The sequence below is a fragment of the Panicum hallii genome, chromosome 9 (genome assembly GCF_002211085.1).
Source record: "Panicum hallii strain FIL2 chromosome 9, PHallii_v3.1, whole genome shotgun sequence".
NCBI lineage: Eukaryota > Viridiplantae > Streptophyta > Magnoliopsida > Poales > Poaceae > Panicum > Panicum hallii.
The window spans coordinates 66,579,865-66,605,487 of NC_038050.1; the positions used below are offsets into that span (position 1 = coordinate 66,579,865).

The 25,623-nt window shown below is 46.3% G+C and overlaps 5 protein-coding genes across 9 annotated transcripts; 3 read left to right on the forward strand and 2 right to left on the reverse strand.

Moving 5' to 3' along the window:
• Positions 1–269: 269 nt before the first annotated feature.
• LOC112876572 (transcription initiation factor IIF subunit alpha-like) lies at positions 270–3,513 on the forward strand. The gene is made up of 9 exons (XM_025940711.1): positions 270–522; positions 648–806; positions 1,164–1,309; positions 1,555–1,925; positions 2,138–2,253; positions 2,385–2,507; positions 2,605–2,814; positions 2,918–3,112; positions 3,255–3,513. Exons 1-9 carry the CDS (start codon positions 328–330, stop codon positions 3,348–3,350), a joined length of 1,611 nt encoding a protein of 536 aa, XP_025796496.1. The 5' UTR covers positions 270–327; the 3' UTR covers positions 3,351–3,513.
• LOC112876571 (receptor-like serine/threonine-protein kinase At2g45590) lies at positions 2,146–7,926 on the reverse strand. 5 transcript variants are annotated; one of them, XR_003225337.1, is made up of 3 exons: positions 5,750–7,924; positions 4,525–4,655; positions 4,103–4,443 (listed from the first exon to the last, which is right to left on the reverse strand). XR_003225337.1 is itself a non-coding variant. In XM_025940708.1 (2 exons), the coding sequence occupies exons 1-2, from the start codon at positions 7,909–7,911 to the stop codon at positions 2,215–2,217; spliced, it is 2,187 nt and encodes a 728-aa protein (XP_025796493.1). In that variant the 5' UTR covers positions 7,912–7,924; the 3' UTR covers positions 2,146–2,214. The 5 variants fall into 5 exon arrangements, 4 of the variants coding, with proteins under 4 accessions (XP_025796493.1, XP_025796492.1, XP_025796495.1 ...); XM_025940708.1 differs by lacking the exons at positions 4,103–4,443; positions 4,525–4,655 and adding an exon at positions 2,146–2,239; XM_025940707.1 differs by having other exon boundaries at positions 4,103–4,655.
• A 2,255-nt stretch (positions 7,927–10,181) lies between these two features.
• Positions 10,182–13,920, forward strand: LOC112874748 (synaptotagmin-5-like). The gene is made up of 11 exons (XM_025938256.1): positions 10,182–10,510; positions 10,889–10,990; positions 11,331–11,381; positions 11,509–11,629; positions 11,712–11,830; positions 12,180–12,278; positions 12,476–12,556; positions 12,662–12,747; positions 12,851–13,076; positions 13,156–13,323; positions 13,421–13,920. Exons 1-11 carry the CDS (start codon positions 10,406–10,408, stop codon positions 13,799–13,801), a joined length of 1,539 nt encoding a protein of 512 aa, XP_025794041.1. The 5' UTR covers positions 10,182–10,405; the 3' UTR covers positions 13,802–13,920.
• A 128-nt stretch (positions 13,921–14,048) lies between these two features.
• On the reverse strand, positions 14,049–21,391 carry LOC112874747 (V-type proton ATPase subunit a3-like). The gene is made up of 18 exons (XM_025938255.1): positions 20,906–21,391; positions 20,316–20,360; positions 19,887–20,009; positions 19,698–19,805; positions 19,075–19,182; positions 18,798–18,971; positions 18,218–18,355; positions 17,658–17,765; positions 17,408–17,515; positions 17,159–17,307; positions 16,275–16,428; positions 15,937–16,097; positions 15,637–15,843; positions 15,307–15,490; positions 15,143–15,226; positions 14,859–15,061; positions 14,687–14,746; positions 14,049–14,593 (listed from the first exon to the last, which is right to left on the reverse strand). The coding sequence occupies exons 1-18, from the start codon at positions 21,053–21,055 to the stop codon at positions 14,389–14,391; spliced, it is 2,469 nt and encodes an 822-aa protein (XP_025794040.1). The 5' UTR covers positions 21,056–21,391; the 3' UTR covers positions 14,049–14,388.
• Positions 21,392–23,161: 1,770 nt separating this feature from the next.
• Positions 23,162–25,578, forward strand: LOC112876188 (nuclear transcription factor Y subunit C-2-like). Its single transcript, XM_025940243.1, has 2 exons — positions 23,162–23,409; positions 24,537–25,578. The coding sequence occupies exon 2, from the start codon at positions 24,606–24,608 to the stop codon at positions 25,353–25,355; it is 750 nt and encodes a 249-aa protein (XP_025796028.1). The 5' UTR covers positions 23,162–23,409; positions 24,537–24,605; the 3' UTR covers positions 25,356–25,578.
• The last annotated feature ends 45 nt before the right edge of the window (positions 25,579–25,623 follow it).

Consider the following 25,623-nt stretch of genomic DNA (forward strand, 5'->3'; position numbering starts at 1 on the left):
GCTACGAGGCCGAGCCAATCAGCGCACGGGCACGGGCCCCCCTGACGGCACACCTTCCGCGGCTTGCAATTTGCCAGGCCCGCCCGCGCGAACGCGTTGCAGCTTCGGCTCGTTCCGTCCCCACCAGCAGGGGCCACACCACGCGGCCGCCAGGCGCGAGGCCGAAACTAGCCAGCCGAAAACGGGAGCCCGGGCCCTCCCTGCCGTTTTCGATCTCAGCCCTTTAAATCCGCCACGTCCCCTTCCCACGGCCCAGACGAACACGCAAACCAAACCGACACCAAACCCTACGTACCGAGCACAACACCGGGAGCGGCGCGCGGCGGCATGGGCACGGGGACGGGGGTCGGCGCGCCCGCCGACCTGGTCCTGAAGGCGGCGTGCGAGCGCTGCGGCGCCGCGTCGGACCTCTACGGCACGTCGTGCCGGCACACCACCCTCTGCACCGGCTGCGGCAGGGCCGTGGCGCGCGCCCGCGGGCGCTGCGCCGTCTGTGCCGCCCCCGTCACCAGGCTCATCCGGGTAACCGCCCCGCGCGCCGTCTCGTGAATGCTGATTTCCGCTCGCGCGAGCAATGCGGCTCACCTGGGTGTTCGTTCATCCCCCCCACCGGGGATTGCTGTAAATCCCCGTGGCGCGCTGCGCAGGAGTACGATGTCCGGGTGGATACCTCCGCGGAGAAGGCCCACTTCATCGGCAGGTTCACCACCGGCTTGCCGCCCTTGTCGAAGAAGAGGAGCGCGGGGAACAGGTGGTCTCTCCGCAAGGATGTCCCGCAAGGACGGCAGCTTACCGGGAACATGCGGGTACTGGGTTTTTTTGATCGTGGATGATCATGATCACCATGGTTTTGTTTGGTACAACCTGATAATGCTGATATTCTTATTCAATTAATAATATGCTTCATTCATCCCTATAAAATAGTGCGTATCCTAATTTGATTAATGTAGTGAACTAATCACAATGGAACTCAGATAACACTGTAGGTGCTATTAAGTAGTTCTGCTGCCTCACAAATCTGGTACCAGTAGAACATTAGCACTATGCAGTTGGCAAATGCAGATGCTAGAAGATCCTTATGCGGTAATTTGTTCTGGGCGTGGCAACTTAAGGACAATAAGTTGATGTTTCCCCTGTTAATAAGCACACATTTGAAAAAATAGGAGAAGTACTACAGCAGGCGGCCTTGGTTTTTGGAGGATGAGATATGTGAACATCAGTATCAAGGCCAAATTGAAGACTCACCGGCTACATACTATTCACTAACGTTGAAAGGCAAGGAGATCACTGCTGTTCCAGTTGGTTCCTGGTAGAGCTCTGCTTCCCTCTCTCTCTCTCTCTCTCTCTCTCTCTCTGTGTGTGTGTCTGTCTTTAAACAAACTGTTATCATCAGTCATCTGAACACTATACCAGCAAGATTCAAGTGCCAGTAGATTGGTTTCCTCAAGTACTGACATTACTAATAAGTGCTAGAAAGCGTCTAATATAATTTTCTGAGACAAGTACTTGTAATTTTGTTAGAGCATCCTTAACAGTTTCTTTATGTCTTCTCAGGTACAACTTCAGTAAAGTTGCACAGTATAAACAGCTGACCTTGGAAGAAGCTGAAGAGAAGATGAATAGAAGGAGAAATAGTGCATTTGGATATGAACGGTGGCTGATGAAGGCAGCTACAAATGGAGCTGCTGCCTTTAGTTCGGATGTGAAGAGGCTTGACGATGTAAATGGAGGGGTAACAAATGGGGTTCACCCCAAGAAAGAAGATATGAATGGGAATGGAAATCAATCTGTCAAAGTTGAGGAGGACGAAGAAGGGGAAGCTGAAAGGAGAAACAGGGTTGGGCTTACTACTAAAGGCATCGATGAGGACGGCGAGGAAAGCGGGAAGGACAGAGACTTCGATTTGGATGATGAAATTGAGAAAGGTATACATGTCAAATACTACTTTTTGTTAATTCTGAGATACCTGAGGTTCTGCTTGCATTTATATAGTATAAGCTCCTGTTTTATTGTTATTCTTCAGAAGTATTCACAGTTTCATAATAGAAATAAAAAGATCATATACCATTTTCCATACCCAAGCTCTCAGCCAATCCAGTATGCATGTTAGCTTGATTCTGGAACCTTTGTTTATCAGGTGATGATTGGGAGCACGAAGAAACCTTCACTGATGATGATGAGACTCTGGACATTGATATAGAGGAAAGACCTGATTTAGCAGATCCTGAGGCTGCTCCTCCTGAAATTAAGCAGGTAAACAGAGATATGATGTGCCTGCTGCAATATACTGCTAGTAAGCTATTTACTAGATCTGCAGATGCTCCCACCTTAACCAGAGCTACATTGATAGATGCCATATCTGATTTCTATCGTAACACTTACAGGATGACAACGAGAATGAATTAGGCAGCAGCGACAACTTGAGCAAGTCCGGTCAGGAGCTAAAAAAGCTACTCCGCCGAGCTGCTGGGGAAAATGAGTCTGACACCGACGACAAAAACACAGATGTATTGATAAGAATTCTTAGAACTTGCATATGCTTTTGCATTAGCACAAGCAATCTTGTGGAATAGAATTCATATTTGTAGATGTTTCATCCAACAGGAAGATGAACCATCATCGCCAGAATGTGCTCCAAAACAACTGGTTGTACCCAAAAATGAACAAGTGGATAGCAACCTTGCTAAACCAACACCATCAGCGCACGCTCAGGACCCTACACCTCCATCCAAAGCCACTCAAAAGAGGAGATCAGGGGGTGGTGGTGCAAATACTTCTAATGCTGCAGCCTCCAAAAAGATAAAGACAGAACCTGTATGTAATTTCTTACTTTTGCACTCTACACGTGAAAGTTTCAACGATCTATCATACACTGCACCAAATTCTTTGCAATAAAATTGACATGTTGTTGGTATAGGTAACCAGAATGTTGTCTGTCAAGGATGAAATTCCGTCTTCTTTGGAACCAACTTCAGAAGCATCTCTTCCAGCAAGTACGGCAGAATTATCACCCATCACAGAGGAGGAAGTCAGGACAGTACTTCGTGCACTTGCACCAGTCACATCTCAAGATCTGGTGTTGAGGTTCAGGCCTCGTTTAGTAACTCAAGAGGTAGCTTCAGCTTTTTTATGACGCATTTTTTTTCTTGATGCATTCTACTGCATTTTAAGTTTCATTGCAGTAATTTTTTAATACCCATCCCCTCCACTAGATGTCCAAGATCTTGATTGCCTTTTATTCTCTCTTTCTGCAGGACAAAAGAGCATTTCTTAACATTGTGAAGAAAATCTCTCACATGTTTAAGAACAACGGCCGTAACTACCTCGTCCTTCGGCAGGAACACAAGTGAACAGACAAATTACCCCACCTGTATATGGCCATAGTGTTATGCCCTTCTATCATAACAGCCATCTGGATACCGTAGATTTGTTTCGGAAATGCAGGATACAACAGTGTAACGGATTCGTTTATTCCTCAGTGCAACAAAATAGATCATTCTTTTTTTCCCCTTCCATCATACGGAATCGTTGACTGTATTGGCAACTCAAGATACTCAGCAAGAAGCATCTGTCGGCCGCGCCCCCCACCCCCCCACACCCCCAACCACCCCCACCACCACACACACACACACACACACTCAACGTCCTGCTCACTCTTTTTGCTCCTGCATCGGGTTAACAGAGCCATCCAGGAAATGCTATTTATATGCATTTTATAATGCTAATGCTGAAGTTTTATTTGCGCGATGGATTGATGACCTTCCAGGGCAGCTCATAATGGAACGATAATGGATGGTGATAAGTGTCAAGGTTGCAATCAATGCATGTATTTTTGACAACTCAACGCGTCAGATCATCAAAGCACGCCGTGTCATTCGCTATTGTTGTGGGAGTACCGCGTTGATCGAATGAACAAACTACTGCGTGACATTAAAACTTCGAACAGAAAGGGTTATTTTTTTGAAAGAAACACAAAGGGTTTTTTGATAACAAATGATATCATCGAAACTATATGAACTTTGCAACAGTGTAATCACGTTTTGCAATTGAAGTACCATGCTAAAATAAGCGTTAATCGACTAAACAAGGTTGAAGGTCGATATAGGAAAACATTCACATAACACCTGCTACTTGCCTCAAGGTAATTTCCCTCATTTGTTTATCATCTCAATTGTAGTTGCCCCAAGAGCAGCATAAACTGAACAGTAAAATGGCCGGCCAGAAATAACAAGCTCGAAGTTTCCACCTGCTAGGCTTCCTTGTATCGATGTGCAAAGATCATCAGTTGCCAGCAGTCCAACAAATCTACTTACATCGTTACATAACCAAGGGACAGAGAATAAATTTCATCTTCCTAATCATCAGTTAGCCCAAAGAAGTACATATGCCCATCACAACACCTTCCACATGTACTGTTCTGTGACATCATCAGACCAGATGTTTCTATACCATTCATATGAAAAGTTAATCACTTACTTCAAATTCATGACAACATCTGACTTTGAAAAACACGGATCAGATTACCTTTCATTGGCTACAAGTATCATATAGCTGAATGGACCAAGATTTGATCAGTTGTTAGTGCCAAGTGGTTCTCAGTAAATGGGCAACATTTATCTGATTATCCTTGTTCTTCACGCGCAGGAAGTTTTATCCTTCACATCATAGTCCATGTGAATGGTTTAGAGTTGACATTTATTTTCTGTTGAAGGAACTGACAACAAACAAAGACAAAATAAATGCATAACAAAATGAAAGAATAGCACAAGCTGGTGTCAAATTAGCAAGGGGTGATGTAGTTTGATTTATATGCCGGCTGATGTAGTTTCAACAGATAAATAACTTACAAGTCTTAGAACTCACTGCGAGAACATTTTTCATATAATGCACAAAGAATGGGTAGGAGGTCTATACAAGCTTGGACTTTTCTGTAACTGCTTTAAAACATGACCCAGAATTTTATTCCAGGTTAAGCCGTTCAAGTATAGAGAGCGAATCTCAATTAGAGGTATATATGCCCACACTAGCAGGATTGACAAAAGGCCTTTTCAGATAGTATGCACGACAGTGGCCTACTTGAAGATTATTTTTCAAGCTGTTCGAAGCAAGCCAGCAACTAGGTAGAATATACTTGCTGGAGAAAGTGAGAGTGCTAAGGGAAAGTCAATCTCAGTGGAACGAAAAAAGTGAAAGGGAACTGCGCAACAAGGAAAGCTTGAAAGTTCAAACCATCACACAACTGGGTGTGCTTGTTTAGAAGCAAATGGTTGTCAAAAGGGGGAGGACACACTGCAGTCAGAGGGCCTGGCAGGGCACTACTCCAAAAAAAAGAAAAGGCATGTCCAAAAGCAGCATGCTTCTCTCTCTCTCTCTCTCTCTCTCTGTCTCTCTGCAAAATCAACTGTTCAAGCTTTGCACTCCTGTTAACAAAACAACTATTAAGCATGTGGTTGATAGAGCACAAATCTTGTCAATTTGAACTGAAATTCATACTTGTTTCCAATCAATCAATTGACTGGATAGAAAGGAGTTTGCACAAAGAATAACCAAACTATGACTATCCAATTGATTAATGGGGCGCAACAGTTCTTGTCAAATCTGAACCCAATTGACCACCGTTTTGTCCCATCAAGATCTTTACATATCAATAAATTAAGCAGATAAATTAGGAGCATTGTACAAGAAGAAACAAGCATAAGGATAAAAGACTAACACTACCTTTTTCATCTAACCAATAAACTAAACTCACCGGGCTTTCCTTCGGGACTTGAAAGGGAACCCGCCAGGAGGTGAAGGCGAGAATTCTAACGGAAGAGTTGGTGGCTCACCCTCACCAGCGAGCATATCAAGCACCTCTGCGCTTGAGGGGCGGCGAGCTGGTGACCGCTGGATGCAAAGGAGCGCAACGGTAATGCATAGAAGCGCTTGGTCTCGATCAACGTCCTGCAGTGCAGGGTCCACAAGATCAAGCAAACGGCCAACCTGAGCAAGATGCCTCGCCCATGAGATGAGACTCGCCTTCTCAAACTCTGACATTGGTGAGGTGGTCATTTGGAGTGGGCGGCGTCCAGATATAAGAACTAACAACAACACTCCAAAGCTGTAAATGTCACATTTCTCTGATAGAGGTCCTCCACCACCATACTCGGGAGCCACATAGCAGACTGTGCCTCTCATGCTTGGTGTGCTGCTCACTGCGCCACCACTTTTGGGCACAAATTCCCCACTGGCCCAATCCCTGCTGCTCCTTCTCACACCGTCCACCCACCAACCGATGCTGACATTGCCATTGCTGCTCCTCCGGCTCCAGCTTTTTTTCATCATCCTCCACCTTGAATGCCCCTTCTCCTCTAAATCACAATCCCTCTCCCACCACTGCATACCAGACATGGCACCAGCGTCACTCTTCGACTTGGCGAGCGCCCGCCGTTTCTGCTTCTTAGTGAGCTCCTCTGCATACTCCTCACGCCACCACTCCCGCGCGCGACGCTTTGGCTTCTTCCTCTCCGTTGAAGTCACAGGGGCAATTGCAGATGATCCCGCAATCCAATCATTCTTCGGCCGCTCCTTCTTGATCTCAGACCTGATCCATTCCATGACATAGTCCTTAACACCACCGCCACCGCCACCATTGTCCTGACGCCACCACCAGTCACTCCCAGATCCTGATCCTGCAGCTCCTCCACCATTGCAGCTTCGGGCATTCAGTCCGCTACCAACACTAGTCTTGTCACATCCAGAAGTGGATGCAGCCTCTGCAGGAGACGCCGTGGTGAACGCCTCATCATCCTCTGGTGACTTGGCAGCATTGTCTTCCCCATTGACCGCGGCAGCAGTCATGCTCTCGCCGGCCACTGACACATCCTCGTCACATCCACCGCCGGGATTGCCATTCCCATCCGCATCGGCCCCAATCCCACCGCTCTCTAGCTCATCCTCCTCTTCAGACCTGATCCGCGCGAGGCCGAAATCTGAGAGGCGAGCGCGGAGGTCCGCATCCAGCAACACGTTGCTGGGCTTGACATCCCCGTGGATCACGGGCGGCTGCACGACGGAATGCAGGTAGTGGAGCGCGGCAGCGACGTCCCGGGCGACGGCGAGGCGGCGCGGCCACTCGGCCACCATCTCCGGGCACCTCTTCCCGAGCAGCGCGTCCTGCAGCGAGCCATTGGGCATGAGCTCGTACACGAGCATCATCCTCCGCCGGCGCGGCTGCGCGGAGAGCGAGTAGGCGAACGGGAGGAGGATGGACGGCGGCGCCCCCGGGGCGGCGCAGCCGAGGAGGTGGGAGGCCAGGGAGACCTCGTTGTGGAACTCGCGCTCGCCCTGGAGGGACCCCGCGGCGTCCATGACCTTGACGGCCACGGGCTGGCCCGACCGGGGCAGCGCGCCGCGGAAGACCGGGCCGAACCCGCCCTGACCCAGCTTGCTCCCCGCCGCGAAGCCGCCCGTCGCGCGCCGCAGATGCTGGTACGACAGTCTCCGCAGCTCGGCCGCCGGCTGCGCCCCCGCCGCCGCGGCCAGCTTCCGCCGCCTCCGCCTCCGCCACAACAGTAGCAGCGCGACGGCGACCGCTAAGATCAGCGCCGCCGCGGCCGAGGCCCCCGCGGTGGCTGCGGGGGCAGCTGATGCGCGGCGGCGGTGGCGCCCCCCGCGGGATCGAAGGTCCGCGGCGACGACCGCCGCCGCCACGGCCGGGGTCGGCGACGGGGCCGGCGGCGGGGGCTGCCGCGAGGGCATCGCCGGGTGTTGGGGGGGGGGGGTGGGGGGGGGAGGTAGGTTTAGAGGCCAGTCGCGGCCTAGCGGGCCGGGCAGACGGAGGCGGAGGCGGGGACAAGACAAGCGGGGTGGAGCACCGCAAAGCGAGGCAGCGGACTCAGGCGAGCGAAAAGTGTGTTGGCTTTCCACCATCTCCTCCCCAGATGCGTGCGCGCTTCACTCCATCGCGGCTACGGGTTCGAGACTTCGAGGGCGGGCGAGAGGATCCTATGCGGGACACTGTCCAGTGGGCCCGACGGATTTCCTGTCCCACGGTCAGTGGGAGGGTGGGAGGCCGCCGGATCTGCTCAGCGTCGAGGGTGTGACCTGTTCGCGTGGATAGATCATAGAGAGGGAGGGGAGGGGAGAAAGAGATGGTTGGAGGCGGAGCCAGCTGGCGCGTGTGTAGGTGGGAATGTAGGATCGGGTCGCGGAGGGGCAATTAAGAGCGGGTTTAATGAAGGGAATGTGGGGCCGGAGGTCAAAATTGGTCAACGCAGATTCGGCCCGGGCGTAGCGTGTGCGGTCAAGGAGCCACCGCGATCTGCTTGGAGTGTTGTGGTTATGGCTAGTGGCCCTAGGGTTTAGCATGGGGAGGAGAGTGTATATCCGCAATCCGGCATACCCTACATCAATCAAATCGAGATCGGCCACGAGGTACACGCACATTCGAGCTTCCAGAAGTCGTGAATCCAATTCGTGAGCTTTATATGTATGCGAAATACTATTATTCTGAGAGTGTCATGTGCAAAGCATATCTTTTTTCTATACAGGCCCGTGGAATTCCTGCATCCGAGATTCGAGAGAAACGTGACTTCCACCCAATTACCTTGAATTAATCTTCTTAGAGGCAACTTCGCGACAGGAAGTTTAATGGATGCTTTTGGATGAATGAACTAAAGGCACCAAACAAATGACCCCCTTCCGTATTAAAATATTTGTCACCATTGATTTTTTTTCTTACAACTTTGACTATTCGTCTTATTCAAAAATTTATTGCTAATATATAAAAAGTTAAATCATGCTTAAAATACCTATAATAGTAAAGCATATCACAAACAAAATAGATGGTATTTACATAATTTTTTGAATAAGATGAGTGGTCAAAATTATAAGAAAAAATCAACTGCTACAAATAAGATGGTATTCACATAGGAAATACTGTAGAGGTGCTCCTGCTGGTTTTTCAAAAAAAAATCCCGGATAAAGGAGGAAGAACAAGCTGAGTCTTCTAAATTAGGGTCCTTTAAAAAATGAACCTTCTAAGCTAGCATATTGCTTTGCATGCAGGCTAGGGTGCCGTGGAACAATATGATGTCATATTATCAGCCAGGGCCAGGGCAGGAATATAATACAGTACTGTGATGAGGACACTTTGCAGATAGCCTTCCCTTTCTGGTTGGGCATGGAGCAACCTCGTAGTAGGACTAGTGACAATTTGTTCTCTCCTGATTCCTGAATATCTCAGTCTAAGCCCTGCCCTTTACTCCTTTTTCCAGCAAAGTGTAAAGGGTCAATGAAAGCGAGGGTTCTTTTTGTCCAAGCCTCGTGACCCTTTTCTTTTTCTTTCCTCTTTTTTGGTCAACTTGCAATTGGCAGTGTGTTATGCGGACCCTGACTTTTTTCTTCTTCTGCTTTTGCAGCTTGTCTTTGTGCCTTTGTGGGCATATCGGCGCCCCCTGTCATGGCCTTTCAGAGTGTAATGTTATTATACCTGGTAGCAGAGTCCATGAAATATTTTGCCCCAAATGGCACTAGCCTATTGGCACAACCTGTTAGGAACTGATGGGTGGTACCAACAGTGGACCAGTAAAGTAGAGATAGCTTGAGTTGCTATGAAGAAAAAAAAGAAGATGAACACGCCATGGAGATCCGAGCGTACTAATAGACTGAAAAAATTGGTTGCCGCATGAATAGCTGTTGGGATATTTGCTTATTATTCGGTTCACGAACCACATTTGACAGGTTTTGAAATCCCGAAATTCGAAAATGAAATAAAATCCACAAAATAACTCAGCTAACCTAGTTGGTCCAAACTGACGTCAAGCCGGCAAGTCGCTGTAATGGGTCACTGACAATGCGGGCCCGCATCCGCGGGCCCCACAGGTTAGTGACCACGTCATGATCTGGTCTATCGTCAGAGTCAGAGGAGCCCCCTTCCAACTGAAATCCGTTTTTTTAGCCAGATGGCCCGGGACCCAGGTGCTAACATTGACAAATTGGACTGTACATTGGCCGGCTTTGGACCGTGGAAATGTGGGATCGGAGGCTCACCAGTCACCAAGCACTCATCTCTAGGGAGGGACTAACGCGTAAAAGGCATGCACAGATCCAGCCATGCGAAATTCGCCGTGACAATCTTCACCAATCGCACGTCGGCGCTCTTTCTCTCTCCCTCCCTCCTCCCTCCCACCCCCTCTCTCTATCTACACTCTTTATTGTTCCTAATTGCACGCGAAAAAATCGGCCCCAGATGGAGCGTTAGCAGTAAAACAATTTGGAGAGAGGATCGCCATCGATTTTGATCCAAGAATTTTTTTTTAGAGTTTTATTTTGATCCAAGAATTTCCGTACTTGATTGCCAATTTTTCACTCGATCTTTTTCTCCCTCCCCTGTTCCTTGCACATTGAGAAGGGAGAGGGCGGAATGGGGTTCATATCGGGATTCGTAATGGGGATGATCGTCGGCGTCGCCCTGATCGCCGGCTGGGCGCGCGCCATGTCTCGCCGCGCCGCCAAGCGCAGCAACAAGGCAAGCGCAACTGCATCATCATCCCGATTTGATCTATGAAGAAGTTCTTATCTTCGTACCCCTCACCTTCAGTTAAACTTGGATTTACCGATGGAGATAAGCCCTCGGTTGTTGGTAAATACCGATCGGTTGTTGAAACTTGAAAGCATCGGTTGATATCTTCGATTTGGAGCAATACGACTGAATCGACATAGCCCATAGATTGGGGCTTCAGACTTAAGAACATTGCTCTTGTTTCGCTATTGGTGATTTGTGTTCAGCATGTGTCTTGGAAGGGGATGTCTCTTCACTGTAATTTTGTTTTCGTCCGAGTTTATGGTGTTAAATTTGTAGGTCTTACTTTTATGATAAATTTGACAATGATACATTTTTAAACAGGCTGCAGATATCAATTCACTGGGATCTCTCAACCGTGAAGACGTGAAGAAAATATGTGGAGAAAATGTCCCCCAGTGGATATCATTCCCAGAATATGAACAGGTGAAATGCTACTTGACTTGGCGCTCTTTTGATGTAGCAAATCATGACATGTGAAATGCCATCGTTATATCGGGTACAGTACTACAGTGTACATTCTACCAATTCCTGTCCCAGTCAGTACTGCAAAGTTATCCGAATTTAATTCTTGTAATTGATATATAAAGCTGGAAAATGAAACATCCACTGCTCCATTGCTTGCAGTTGCTTCTCCTTTTTTTTTGCGAACGTGCCTGAGCACATATTTCATTAAGAAGAAGTGCTCTTGCTTCTCCAAGAGTTAAAACCCCTTGATTTGTTGCTTGCATGCTTAATTTGACACACATTTTGGTTTTGCTTTCAGGTCAAATGGCTCAACAAACAATTGAGCAAGCTTTGGCCCTTTGTTGAAGAGGTAAGATAACTCCTTGGAAAGGGGACAGTTCCATGTTAAGATACATGCAGATCTGACCACTTTGCCGTTTTAATTGGCCATTTTGCTGTCAAGAACTGTCATGATTTGCAGTTGCATCCGATTACAGGCAGCAACCATGGTCATCAGGGATTCTGTGGAACCAGTACTCGATGAATATCGACCACCAGGCATATCCTCACTGAAGTTCAGCAGACTCTCCCTTGGAACTGTTCCACCGAAAATAGAAGGTTGCTGAGACAAAATGGTGTCGATTTCACAATTATGTGCTCTCACAAAATCTCACTGTGACAGACGTTTTTCTGTGTTCAGGTATTCGGATTCAGAGTTTTAAGAAAGGGCAGATTACAATGGACATGGACTTCCGGTGGGGTGGGGATCCAAATATCATTCTTGCAGTCGAAACACTTGTTGCTTCACTTCCCATTCAGGTTTGCAGACTGCCACACAACCTGGCCAAAAGCAATATGATCTTTAATTTCTCGCATCTTCTACAAAAGAAGTGCTGTATTCTTTAATGAAAGTAACTACACATACAATATTTTACCATATGGATGATATTCATATTTCTAGCTTAAGCAGACCAAGTAAAAACATGGATCGTCCAAATTTATTTTGCTAGACTCCGGTACAATTATACCATTATCTGAATGCGGTGCAAAAATTTATGTTACACTTGTCTAGAAACAGGAACTCATGTTTAAACTGCAATTTTTGTTTTCACATTTAGTACTGATTAGTTTAACAGTTTATCGTGTTTATTTGCATGTACCTATACAGTTTAAGAACCTTCAGGTGTACACCATCATCCGTGTGGTCTTCCAATTGTCGGACGAGATACCATGCATCTCTGCTGTTGTTGTTGCTCTTCTGGCAGAGGTGTGTTTCTTTTGACTACTCAAACTCCTCTTTTTAATCAGGCTTAACTTTTCAGTGCTATTTCGAAGATCCTTTGGTGCCAGAGATGTATATGAGAACAATCTTTATTTTTTTTCTTGTTTCCATAACATGGGAACAGGCTTTGTTTCTTTGTAATATATTTGTTTTTGAGGCGCATGGTTTCCCTGCAATTGCAGCCAAAACCGAGAATCGACTACGTATTGAAAGCCGTGGGAGGAAGCCTGACCGCAATGCCTGGGCTTTCAGACATGATTGACGTATGAAATGGATTTCCCATTCCTTTTTTTTTAACCTTTGTTTCATTTCCGTCTACGAAGTCTGAGCAGAAAAAAGGCTCACATTTGCCTGTTATCTTTCTGTAGGATACAGTGGCGTCATTGATCACTGACATGCTCCAATGGCCACATAGAATTGTTGTTCCACTGGGTGGAGTCGACGTGGACGTCAGGTTAACACAAACTGCTACCGAACTCGACACAAGAAGTTCGTTGATTTGTCGACTCGAAAAACATGTTAGGATGACAGACAGAATCTCGTGCTCTCTTGTGCAGCGATCTTGAGCTGAAGCCACACGGGAAGCTCACGGTCACCGTGGTGCGCGCGGAATCCCTCAAGAACAAGGAGCTCATCGGCAAATCCGACCCCTACGTGGTCCTGTTCATACGCCCAATGTTCAGGGAGAAGACCAGTGTTATCGACGACAACCTCAATCCTCAGTGGAACGAGACGTTCGAGCTGATCTCCGAAGACAAGGAGACGCAGGCTCTGATTCTTGAGGTACACACGAACCTCACTTGTTCCCTTCCAGATAGGAAGCAAGCAGAGGAGGTGGCCTGAGTTCTCCCTGCGCTTGCAGGTGTTCGACGAGGACAAGATGAAGCAGGACAAGAGGCTGGGCATCGCCAAGCTGCCCCTGAACGACCTGGGGATGGAGACCGTGCAGGAGGTGAACCTGCAGCTGCTGTCGTCGCTGGACACGACCAAGGTCAAGGACAAGAAAGACAGAGGCGTGCTCACCATCAAGGCAAGATCCGATCACCTCGCCATTGTTGCCGCGTTCGTGTTTAGCTCGCCGGCGCACGCCCGCTAACCTGACGTTGTTGCCTTGCAAGCTCGTACAGGTGGTGTACCACCAGTTCACCAAGGCGGAGGCGCAGGAGGCCCTGGAGCTGGAGAAGCGGACCGTGGAGGAGCGGCGGAAGGTGAGGAGCGAGACGGCGGCCGTCAGCGGCGCCGCGGACGCGGCCAGCGGCACGGCGTCAACGGTCACCAACGTGGCCGGCACGGGCGTGGCGACGGCCGGCACCCCGGCCGGCTCGGGCACCAGTGCCGGCGGCTCGGGCGTCGGGATGGTGGGCACGGGCATCGGCGCCGTGGGCTCCGGAATTGGCGCGTTCGGGAGCGGACTCAGCAAGGCCGGCAAGTTCGTCGGCCGGACCGTCACAGGACCTTTCAGCAGCGCCAGGCGCAGTGCCAGCAGCGTCCCCAACATCGACGATTAAGGAAGCTGGCCTCATCTTGACTGCTCTAGTTTTGCCGTCAGATTTCTTTTAGGCTTTGCTTTGATGTTATGTGACAACAGCAGTCGGACGAATTTATCATGTTTATAAAGTGTAGTACTTTGGGTTTAGCTTTTGCAAACATAAGAGCTAATTGACCGAGCGTATAAATGATACCAGATCAAGTATTGAGATGCTAAGTACGGCCAACAGAAGATAAAGTGGGGACACAACTGTAGGAGATCAATCATAAAGCAAATAGCACTTTTTATTGGCATTGGACACAATGAAATGTTTAATCTTCAATACAGTGCTTATTTATATCCAACATACACATCGCCCAATCGGCAACTACTTATTAGCATCATACAAGGGTGATATCACCTTAGATGTGCTGCCGACCGACCCAAAAATCCTCTGCACGGCTCGTAGCTAAGGAAGGAAAAATGATGCTGTTTCGTCCCACGCTTAAACAAGGGACTGGAGGTTTATGATCCTTCCGAGACAACAGATGAAAAAATGATTGTTCTGGGAACAAAGGCCACCCAAGATTTTACATCGGCTACAATAAATACAAATGACCAACGAGCTCAATCTTCCTCCTCACGAATCAGCGTGAACGAGAATGGAGCAAACTTGTAACCATCACCTTCGTAGAACTTGTTCTGGAACTCCACCCAGTGAAGCCTCAGCGCATGAAGGAATGCGCTCAGAGTCTCCATAACAAGCAAGACACCAATCGTGGCAAAGACAAAGACGATGATGCCAATAATAAGGAAGATAACATTGTTCATCCTACAAGAGCAAACAGTTAGATTTCAGAGCAAGTTTTTTTTAAGAACTTAGAGTAGTTCTGTTTTGAGAACTTGACAGATTCCTCTGACTTACCCCCATGCTAGTAGGAGAACCTTATCGTAGAATACAGTGGACAACTCTGAGTGCGCAAGACTGCAGGGATAATATCAATTGCTTGTTCAGTCCGTGTGTGAATAATGATGTAAGTATGGGATGGTGAGTAGGTGAGGCCGTGTTTGAAGACACTTGCTTAAAGTAGTATTACCTCAGAGCCCAAAGACGAAGGTACGAAGCTGTGTTTGAGACTGCACCAAGAACAAATTCGATCGTGTGGATCAGTTGGTGAACAAAAACTTCGCTGAACTCAAACTCCTCGTGGTCATGTGATTCATCATGATGTTCCCCCAACTCTGCTCCCACTGATTCATCGGTGTCCTGAAGCATTGCATATTGGTGGCCTTGATGCCTCTGATTGAAAAGAAACAGTCAATGTAAATTAAACTGTAGCCAAAAGGCAGCAAAAGAATGTGGGATACTGTATAAACATACTCGCTCATGTTGCCTCTTCAATAGAATAGGCTTTGGAATCAACATCCAAGGCACGGACACCAAAGCAAGCAGAAGTAAAACAAGCTGCATAGGAGATGACAAATTGTTATGCCTAATTGACTAGTTTGCTGCACAGAGGGGACTTATCAATAAGGAATATATACCTGCACTGTCTTCTGGCCACTAAATAATTGGTTCTCCCCAAGCTCGTCTGTTGGGCTAAGGAACATATAGATCATAACATGGTACAGATCTGCTTTTGACCCCGTGCACCACTTAATAATGATGAGCAAGGACAGGTAACCAAATAAGCTGTTCAAGAAAATCAGCTGGGGAATGAACTGGTACCTGAATCGAAGGAATACAATCAGAATAATAACAATCTAGTGATTATACCAAAGACTACGAAAGGATCAGCTACTACACAATTGTTATATATATCCTCATCTCAAAATAGAACGCCATGTTGTCTGTCAGAAGGCATATAAACTTACCACACATTAAGACTGTTCCTGAAAAATTTTGCATTGAAGTAACTCATCAGAATTCCAAGGTTCATTTGTGCAACTCCAAGAAGGATTGACATCTTCATCTTCAATGAGTTCAGAAACGGCAGCTCGCTGCGGCTACCATGCCAGACAGGGTCAACACCAAAAGGGTACGTACCTCTTACCTTAACTAATCCTTCAGTAGTAGCATCTCTATAACCAAAGTGGGGAAATAGGTGAGCTAAATGTTATGCAATTTATAAGAAAGTAAATTAATATAGGTTTTACTTATTTCATTTTCCTTACCTACAAGAAGGATCACGGCACGCATAGGCAGATTTACCGAAAAGTTCAAATGGGACAGAGAAAAATTCGTTGTATATTAATCCCGTGTAGATTGAAAAAAGGGCCATCATAAAAATCACATAACGCCCACCAAACATCATCTCCATTATGTCTCCAAGTTTCTGTACATAAATCAGATGTCACACAGCCTAGCACAGAATATAAACAAAACAACAAATACTTGAGGAAAAAAACTAGGTCTTGGGGAACAAGGCTGTCATAAGTCCAAATAGGTTGTAGAATCGTACGTACATCATATAGATAATTGAGGCAAAATGCAATTGAGACAGTGGACAAACCTGTGAAGCTAGTTTCTTCTCCCGGATTATCAGATATAGTGTTGCAAGTAACAAGCAAATTCCATGGCCCCAATCGCCAAACATGACAGCAAATAAGAAAGGGAAAGTGACAATGGTGAATACTCCAGGATTTGCTTCTTGATATTTGGCTACCCTGTACCACATGGAAGACAATGTTAGAACCTATCCACCTTAAAAGTATTGAGCAAAACCATAAACATGAACAACATGAATCCCACTTCTTTATTTACCAAAATAAGCAGTTCATGTTAGTTTTAGTCAAAGGAAGTAATTTATAGAATTTCCCAAACAGCTGGTAGAAAAAGTTTTGATAGAAATATTGAACGATTGACACTTCTTTTGATCAACATGCGCTATGAATGTCTAAATAAAAAGGTGTCAAGAATAAAGACGGGAAATGTATTTGAGACGACAGTTTGTTGGATGGAAAGAGGACGATTTGGTTATTTGATGGATAAGAGAAGATATCCAAGAAGATCAATGAAAATATTGCGCACATGTAGCATCAATAATAGTCTGAAACATGTTTTGTAATAGAGTGCATTTTTTCTAATCCCTTCAAGATAAATAGAAAGTTCATGCTTCTCAGGAAACGGATTGGTAGCAGGCTGAAAACAGGAATGAGGAAGGGAACATGGTTTCTTAAAATAAACTAGGGGAAATTGAAGAATGCATCACAAAGACATTGATTTTAGTATCTTATATCAGCAGCCCACAAAACAAATAATATTGAAGTCCATATAAGGGCAATCAAGAGCATAAAATCGAGCTACTACTTTATAGCCAAAGTTAACTGCTCTATAGAATTTAGCTCCCCATAAGAGGATATGGTAAGGGCTGCAAGGGTAGTTTACAAAACATACCCATACGCATCAACAATTTCCTGGAATGCTGATGTAAACTTGTTTGTCTGAAAATATGTTGGAGGAGATTCTTTTGTGTTGAGAACTTGAAAGATTGAGCCAACTTGGGATTTGCTATCAACAGTAGCACGCTGAAGAGCATCTTGAATCTGCAGAGATCCATTATAAATCATGCAGGAATTAGATGTGAAAAGGAGAATCAAGAAGGTACAAGGAAAATATCACGAGAGACCATGGATTTTTAAGTACCTGAACACTTGCAAAAACAGGACTCCAGCCCTCAGCAACTAGGCATTTCTTCGTTACATCAACACTCAACATGTTTAAAGTGTGATAAATTGCTTTTTCCCTCTTTGCCTGTAGCATTGGTTTTGCAATTTAGTAATGAAATTGTGGTACAAGAGAAATACAATACGAAGTAAAGCAAAACCGAACTTTTCGGACAAAATTTAAGATTCAAAATTTCATCAAATGCATGGAGAAAACAATAGAAGCTTACCAGATGGTTCCACTGCTCAAAATCAGATGCAATACTTTTGAGTATACTGTCACGATGAGCTAAGCCCATGTCAATTGTTGCCTTTAACTCTGAGATCCTTCCAGATACCTATAAGACCTCAGAAATTCAGAACATATCATATGTTTAAATACCGATAGAGGAAAAGGCTCTAATAACAGTGCTCAGCCTTAATTCCAAACTTTCGAGAATGCAAGCAAGAAGTCAGCAGATCAGTTTTAGCAATCAACAACATCATCAATGATTGAGGAACAGCAGAACGAAGTCTAGATGTTCTCTTCACTTAGGGAATTAAGCATTAAAAATTGATATCATCGCAATCTTAGAACCCAGGCGGATTCATTTTTTGAATAGAAATAGGTATCAATGATCCCAATAGCATCCGAACCGGGTTCAAACCCAAATCAGATGCAAAGAACGTATATGCATATGTTGAATTTTCTAACTAGAGTTTCTAAATCCATGTAAAGTGTCAAAAGTTATCATCTACCACAATGAAAACAAATAAAGAATATCAGCAAACATTGTGTTTAAGTGCTGACCTCCTGAACAGCATGAAGTTGTTTGGTAACATCTTCTGGAAATGGGTAACGATTTGCATTAAAGGCATCACATATCTTCAGAATTTTGGCTTTTGCTCTCTCTCCAGAATAGAATATAACAAATGCATTTTTCGCTACCTGCGTTGTCATACAAAAGGTTGGCAACTAAGTCCAAGCAAATGATAAACAGTAAGCTTAAAGTCAGAATTGTCCTCGAAAAAATTTATGCTCGAGATAGAACAAGTATTCAGAGTGAGTAGTAAGCAGTTACAGAATCAATGTGCTGGTAAATGGGAGACATTGTCAATTGTAGCAATCATCACTCATGAATTAATCACTTAAATATCAAAAAGATCATAAATATCAGTGTCAGCGCAATCAGAGTTGGCAGAGTACTTGCCTACCATTTTCTTTAGTAGAAGGAAATAGTTATATTGTGATCATTCTGATTTTTCTTCTCATTAATTGTGCAAATAAATGGGAAACGCTATCAAATTAGAAATTTTTGAAAGGGTCAGTAACACAATTTTTTCCAAAGAATCACCAATATAAATATATTGCTCAAAAAATATATGCCAACCTTCTCCCTAGAAACTGGGTCTGTGACCAGCTCATCAATAGGTTCCTGCCTAAGGAATATGTTACCCCTTGTGGCACGGAATAAGATTCGTTCAAAAGCCATAGCCTTTTCCTTTGGCACAAGTCCACTCAATGAGCCAAGCTTCACTTGTTTTGATGGATCCATTGACATCTCCTAAAAGAATGTGGCAATATCTTAATTAAAAGGGCCATATAATAAAAAATATAGCATAAGAAGGAAGGAGGGTGACGCTGCTTTATCAAAAGAATAATATTACCTGTTCCAACAAGGGGCTCTCAAGTGAAGTTTGACCAGATTGATTTGCCTCTATGTCCCGTTGTTGTGCTGCAGCACTTCTTTGAGTTGAATAGAAAAATTCACCAGCCTGGAAAAAAAATAATTAAACAAACTGGCTCACTTTAGAGTAGTTCTTTACTAGGATGACATTAAAACATGCACACAATCAAATGACAACAGAAGAGTCGGGTCATGAATTTATGCATCCAATGTGTTGCATCAAATGACTAGAGCATAAATCAGGACTGATTAGTGGGCAAATATATGGCATGCTTCTGTCATTAAATTGTCATATCACTATTGAATAAGGTTGCTGAGGGAGTAGATGTATCTTTTTAATAATTACCTGGAAAACATAAAGCAAAAGAATAAGATGAAGAACCAAGTCTTAGTAGCCAAAATTAAAGTAGTTCAATCCAGAGGTAATATTAGACATGACAGATATTTGTGCAGAGTTATTCAACATATGTTCTGGCAGCAAGGAAAGAAACTAACAACAGAAATAAATAAAGTTATAATGGCCTGACTATTAACTCCTTTACTTGAAGTAAGTGTGCATCAAACGTATAATCAATGCAATAAAATACTTCAGAAAAAGTATACCTTTTGGAGAACAGTACTGTACTCTAACAGCTCATTGTAGGTCCGCTGTAACTTTTCATTGTTTGCATTAACTTCAGTTAGCTCAGCTTCCAGTTCTCCAAGCTTTATCTGTTATAAGGCAGTGTTAAAAGAGCAACTTAAGATCTAAAGACTGTGAACCATCAGGGAGCATCCCAATGACTACAATACCTCCAAGTCATCAAATTCCAGATGAGTTTCATTCAGTTGTGTAGGAGAGGTTGATATTTCAGCTTTTGACATCTGCTCCTTCAAAAACCTCAACTTGCGAGCCATTTCACTACACCTTTTGATCTGTACAACAAGTAAAGCCGAGCAAAAACCACAGTGAAAAAGAATAGAACGAATGGGTAAATAATCTTAGTTATACTTTATATAGTAAACAAATACAAATGCATCAACCATGGTTTCAGAAAATGAAAAGTTTATATTATCTAGTCAAGGTAACACCCTAATTTATCATGGGAAAAGGGTTCAAATTCATCACTAGCAAAAGAGATATTCTGCGACCAGAAGGGACTAGCATATTGGTGAAGATTTCAAGTTAACGTTAAGGCAAAATTAAGACAAAATTGATGTCAAGGTTAAAAAGGCAAGTACCTGGGCAGCATATGTCCGCTGAAACGGGCTCTTCTCTGCATTAAGCTGAGGTGGAAAAACAATAACCAGGTTAACAGAAAAACAAGAAGCAAAAAAAAAAAGCACCTAGAGCAGTTTTGAAGCATCGCACATCCTTCACGGTCTACTAATCAAGCTCAATTGCATGCTAACAGAAACTTTTTGCAAGGAACTCTACTTCCATCGACTGCAAGTAGTGCATACGTCATATGTGAGATAGCTCCCAATTAGAAAGCACTCCTATGCTAAATTTCCAGCTCCGATTACCACCGATCACGCCAATGCGAACCATTATACCACAATTTCCAATGTACAAGTACAGTAAACAGTAAAAAAATTGCGCGTTGTAGCTGCAAATTCTGCAATTTCGTAATGCCGACAGGAATCCCTCTCTAGTTCCCAGGAAACCCCGATCTCAAAGTGCTATCACCCAGCCACCACCTTAGATCAAAACGTGGGGATTCGGCACGAGCACCAACGAGATCCCCCACCCCCTCAATGAATAAAACCTCTAGATACCATAGCCCGGAACAACGCAATCGGAGGGACGAGCAGGGGGCAGGCGGCCTTACGTCTTTGAACTGGATGAGGCCGAGGTCGCCAAGGTAGGAGACGGTGAGGTGCGCGGACTCGGCGGGTATGATGACCTGCACCAGCTGCATCGCCTCCGACCGCATCAGATCCATCGAGGGGCAGCACCCGCCCCCGCCACCGCGCGCCATGGCCGGCGTGCGCGCGTGCCCCGCCCGGTCAGCAGCCAAGGCGCCGATCCTCCGTCAGATCCCTGGAGATCCGACGAGGGGTTTCGGATCGGTCGTGCTCGCGCGGGCGGAGCGGATCTCCGGCGTGCGCGGCGGTGGCCTGATCGGTTCCTCGCGTCGTGAGGAGGTGGAAGGCGAGGGGAGGAGGTAGAGACAGCCGGGGGGCGTGGACCATGTGGTATTATGCGGAGACGTGGCGGGGCCGAGCACCGATCGGGACTCTGACCCGTGGGGCCCGGGTGCCAGAGTCCGGATCTGGGCGCTGCTGATTGGGGACGGGGTCTGGGTCTCTGGGATTTTGTTTGCCTCCGGCCGAAGAGAAGAGTGTGGATTTCGCCGGGGAGATTGTTAGGGTGCCTGTGGGTTCGGGTGCGGTCGTAGCTGTGGATGAGAAAAAAGAGTTCTCGCGGGGTTGGTTTACGTGTCGAAACTTGACAGGGACGGAACGGAACGGAACATCGTGTTGGCCCGGTCGGCATTAATTGAGAGAGTCCGGTGGCAGGTGAGGCGAGATGGGCCACCATAATAATCTCTGAAGACTTCTTTTGTTTAGTGTGTACATGGGCTATTGTCTCGGCCCACACGGATGAGCGCCAAACGGCCCAATGTCAAGCGTAAAGCACAACGCAATCCTGGGCTTTGCTTCGTAGAAGTCCGGGGGGGGGGTGCCCTTGGAATGCAGAAAATTTCACTATGAGTACTATTTTTTTTTAATTACACAGTACAACTCAGACACTTGCGAACAATCGTAACGCATGCACATTCATCTTTATAAATACACGTACGTAAACTCTACCTCTACGAGCATCTTCAAGCATCTTCAAAGATCGAGCCGGCAAATCCTCGAAATTGATGAAGTCACCGCAAGCACCTCGTTATGGGAACATCGCCACTGTAGCTGTTAAATTCTAAAAAAGCTACCACTCTCACATGAAGTCAAAGCTAGGATGGCAGGATCTAAGATGCTACTAAGTCTCTTGTAACCACTACGCTACAGGTTCTTTCGCCAGCAACAGATTTCTTAACCTCATCAGATAATTGGAATCTATCTTTCTTTCGGAATAAATGAATTAAATGGCATTTGCAATTTCGCACAGCTAAGTTGCACTGGGTAAAGCGTGGATCATCAATATGTGAAACTCTGAAATTCCGATGCCCTCAAATTTAAAAAATCCTGAAATTCTGATCGATCTGTCCCTGTTTCATTGATATATTTATTCCGAGCGCTGTTCAGTGACAGTATCGGTGAACCCCACGCGGGGACGGGAGACTGCACAGCCGGTGCCGTGGAGCAGATTTAGATTTTCCCACGATGCTCGGATCGACCAAATTGAGCGCCAGGATTTGAGAGGCTGCGGAACTTCGAGAGCGGATAATACCCATATCCGAAAAGACCAAGCCTGGCCACGAACGCCCGCTCTCCCGATCTCCTCTTCGTCTTTTCTTATCCGCAGGTACGAGCCAAAACCGAACCAGCGACCCTTTTCACAGCAGCTAACGTGGGCAAGGCTCGTCAGTGCTAGTACAAAAGAGAAACTGCTCCCCTGCTAATCCTGTGAGATAATTAACCCCGCGTATACGGCTTAAAATCTGTTTGGATGGGCTAAAGTTAAATGCTAAATTTTAGCACTTATTAGCATTCGTATCTTTGCTAAAGTTTTTAAGACTTAGTTAAAGTTTAGCCCACCCTATTAGCATTTCTGTTTGGATAGCATAATACTAAATTTTAGCACTTTCATCCATTAGCACTTGGATCCAAATAAAACGATGATAACCATGGTCGCCGTTTCTCTTTTCTGAAGGATGAGCAGCCTTCTTCTTTCCCTGTGGAGCTTTTTAACCACGGATTAACGCGGCCTTAATTTCACGATTTGCTATAGATTTCTGAGGGTAATTAACTCCCCATCTGCACCAGCAGCCATGTCATTTACGGTTGACAGTGTAAAGAAGCAAAACTGCATATGAACGTACCAAGATTACTTTTAGCTAGGTTCCAAGCAGCCGAAGATGACGCGACTGCGGCGTTCAGATATGCACTGTCTCCGTCTGCTGCACGATTATTTCAGCTCAATGGGGCCAGCCCAGCAGCCCCTGCTCATAAGAAAGTGGAGCTTGCCATCTGCTCAGGCTTTGGCAGCGGCGGCAGGGAGAGCCTGGAGAGCGCGGGGTCATCGCTCCTGCTCCCGAACTCCATGCTGAAGAAGAGAGTCTGGCCGGGCGGCGCACGGTTGCTGTGCCGGAGGAGCTCACTCCTGTAAGCGAGCTTGCTATATATCTAGCCGGCAGTAGCTACCTTGAGTTCAGGCGCAAAGCAGGTTAGTCTGATTTGCCTTCAGGTTGAAGCTCAAGCTCGATTCCGCTCTGCTGCAAGCATTATCTATCTGATCGTGTGCGTTTTTCTGAGATCCGTTACTCGCTTTGCAGCAGATTATTTTTTCCTTTAACTTTTCTTCACAAATATGAGACTTATACGCCGGTTTGCATAAATAATTTAGGGATTTTCTTGCCTCTCCTTCGTGGAGATTTGGTTTTCTCCTCGTTTCAAGAAAAGAAAATCGTTTAGGTTTCTTTTAATCTTTTAGTTTTTGCAAATTGTTTAGGTTTGTACTTTGTCAGTATAGCATAAGTTCATCACTTAATTTCTTGTTCATTAGTTGGTCAATGCATGTGGTTTTCCTTTCTGAAAGGAAACATGAGTTTTTCTCCCAACTCGATCCAAATCACTGAATATCACATGTAATCTGGAATTTTTCAAACCACCCACCCACACACACATGGAAAAAAATGGAGCCTATGGTGATTCGAGAACTCTCATAGAAATATATAGCATCCTACATACATACACAAAATAAATTGAGGACTTCCAACTTATTATCGTAGAATTGAAATAAACTTCTATATAAGACTATAACCGAGAAAAAAATGGCCAAAGAGTACTTACACGGGATATATATGGATGTATTCGATTTAATTTAGTTAGGAGACAAGTGGGAGCTTGAACCTAATTATCAGCGACACGTATTTGTTAATCTGTATGCTTAAATAAAGAGTATTTGTTAGACCAATTCCTATGATTAGTTTCACAACAGATATGAAATTCCTCCCAAGAACAATATATATATATGCAGCATGCACACGTGATACAATTAGGACAAATAGATAAGTAGGGCCCCATGTCGGCACTCCACCACCTATAGCGCTTCCGCTCTCCTCATCTCCTGATCCGTTGCACTTGCTGAGAGCTAATAAGCTTCCAAAAATGCTTCCTCCTCAATCTACAAGACTGCAACACTAACTGATCAGCCCGTTTCTCTGCAGAAATACGTCTCTGCACGTTGCATGTATTGTGAACTGTTAGCCATTTGTTGCATACGTGGAAGACGTTCGCATCATTCATCTGCAACACGTGCGTAACCTAAAATTTCTACATCCATGCATGCAGCTAGCAGCTAGAGCAGGCGAGAAGAAGCTAGCATCGGTACGGTCACAAAGGTAGCAAGCAATTCAGCCCATGGACAACCAGCCGCTGCCCTACTCCACCGGCCAGCCCCCGGCAACCGGCGGGGCCCCGGTGCCCGGCGTGCCTGGCACGGTCGGGCCCCCGCCGGTGCCGCACCACCACCTGCTCCAGCAGCAGCAGGCCCAGCTGCAGGCGTTCTGGGCGTACCAGCGGCAGGAGGCGGAGCGCGCGTCGGCGTCGGACTTCAAGAACCACCAGCTGCCGCTGGCCCGGATCAAGAAGATCATGAAGGCCGACGAGGACGTGCGCATGATCTCCGCGGAGGCGCCGGTGCTGTTCGCCAAGGCCTGCGAGCTCTTCATCCTCGAGCTCACCATCCGCTCCTGGCTGCACGCCGAGGAGAACAAGCGCCGCACCCTGCAGCGCAACGACGTCGCCGCCGCCATCGCGCGCACCGACGTCTTCGACTTCCTCGTCGACATCGTGCCGCGCGAGGAGGCCAAGGAGGAGCCCGGCAGCGCCCTGGGGTTCGCGGCGGCGGCAGGGGCCGGCGCCGTCGGGGGAGGCGCGGCGGGCGGCGCCCCGGCCGCCGGGATGCCGTACTACTACCCTCCGATGGGGCAGCCGGCGCCGATGATGCCGGCCTGGCACGTTCCCGCCTGGGAACCGGCCTGGCAGCAGGGGGCGGCGGCGGATGTCGATCAGAGCGGCAGCTTCGGCGAGGATGGGCAAGGGTTTGCAGGAGGCCATGGCAGCGGTGCCGCTAGCTTCCCTCCTCCTGCACCTCCGAGCTCCGAGTGATCCGCGCGCTCCTACACGTACGATGGCTTAGCTACACATGCAGAGGTGCTTGCAGTGAATGTATATCGTTCAATGTGTCACGGTGTCTAGCAAGCATGGTAATTAATGGAGCAACATTCAGAACGAATAAGTGCGACGCTGGGGAGTAATTTGTACATGCACCTGATGTGCTGATTAATCAAAGACTAACATGCAGTTTAATCAATTACTAGCTAGTTGTTCACGTACGGTTCTAGTGCTTGAAATCTCCAAAATTTGAAGTCGACTT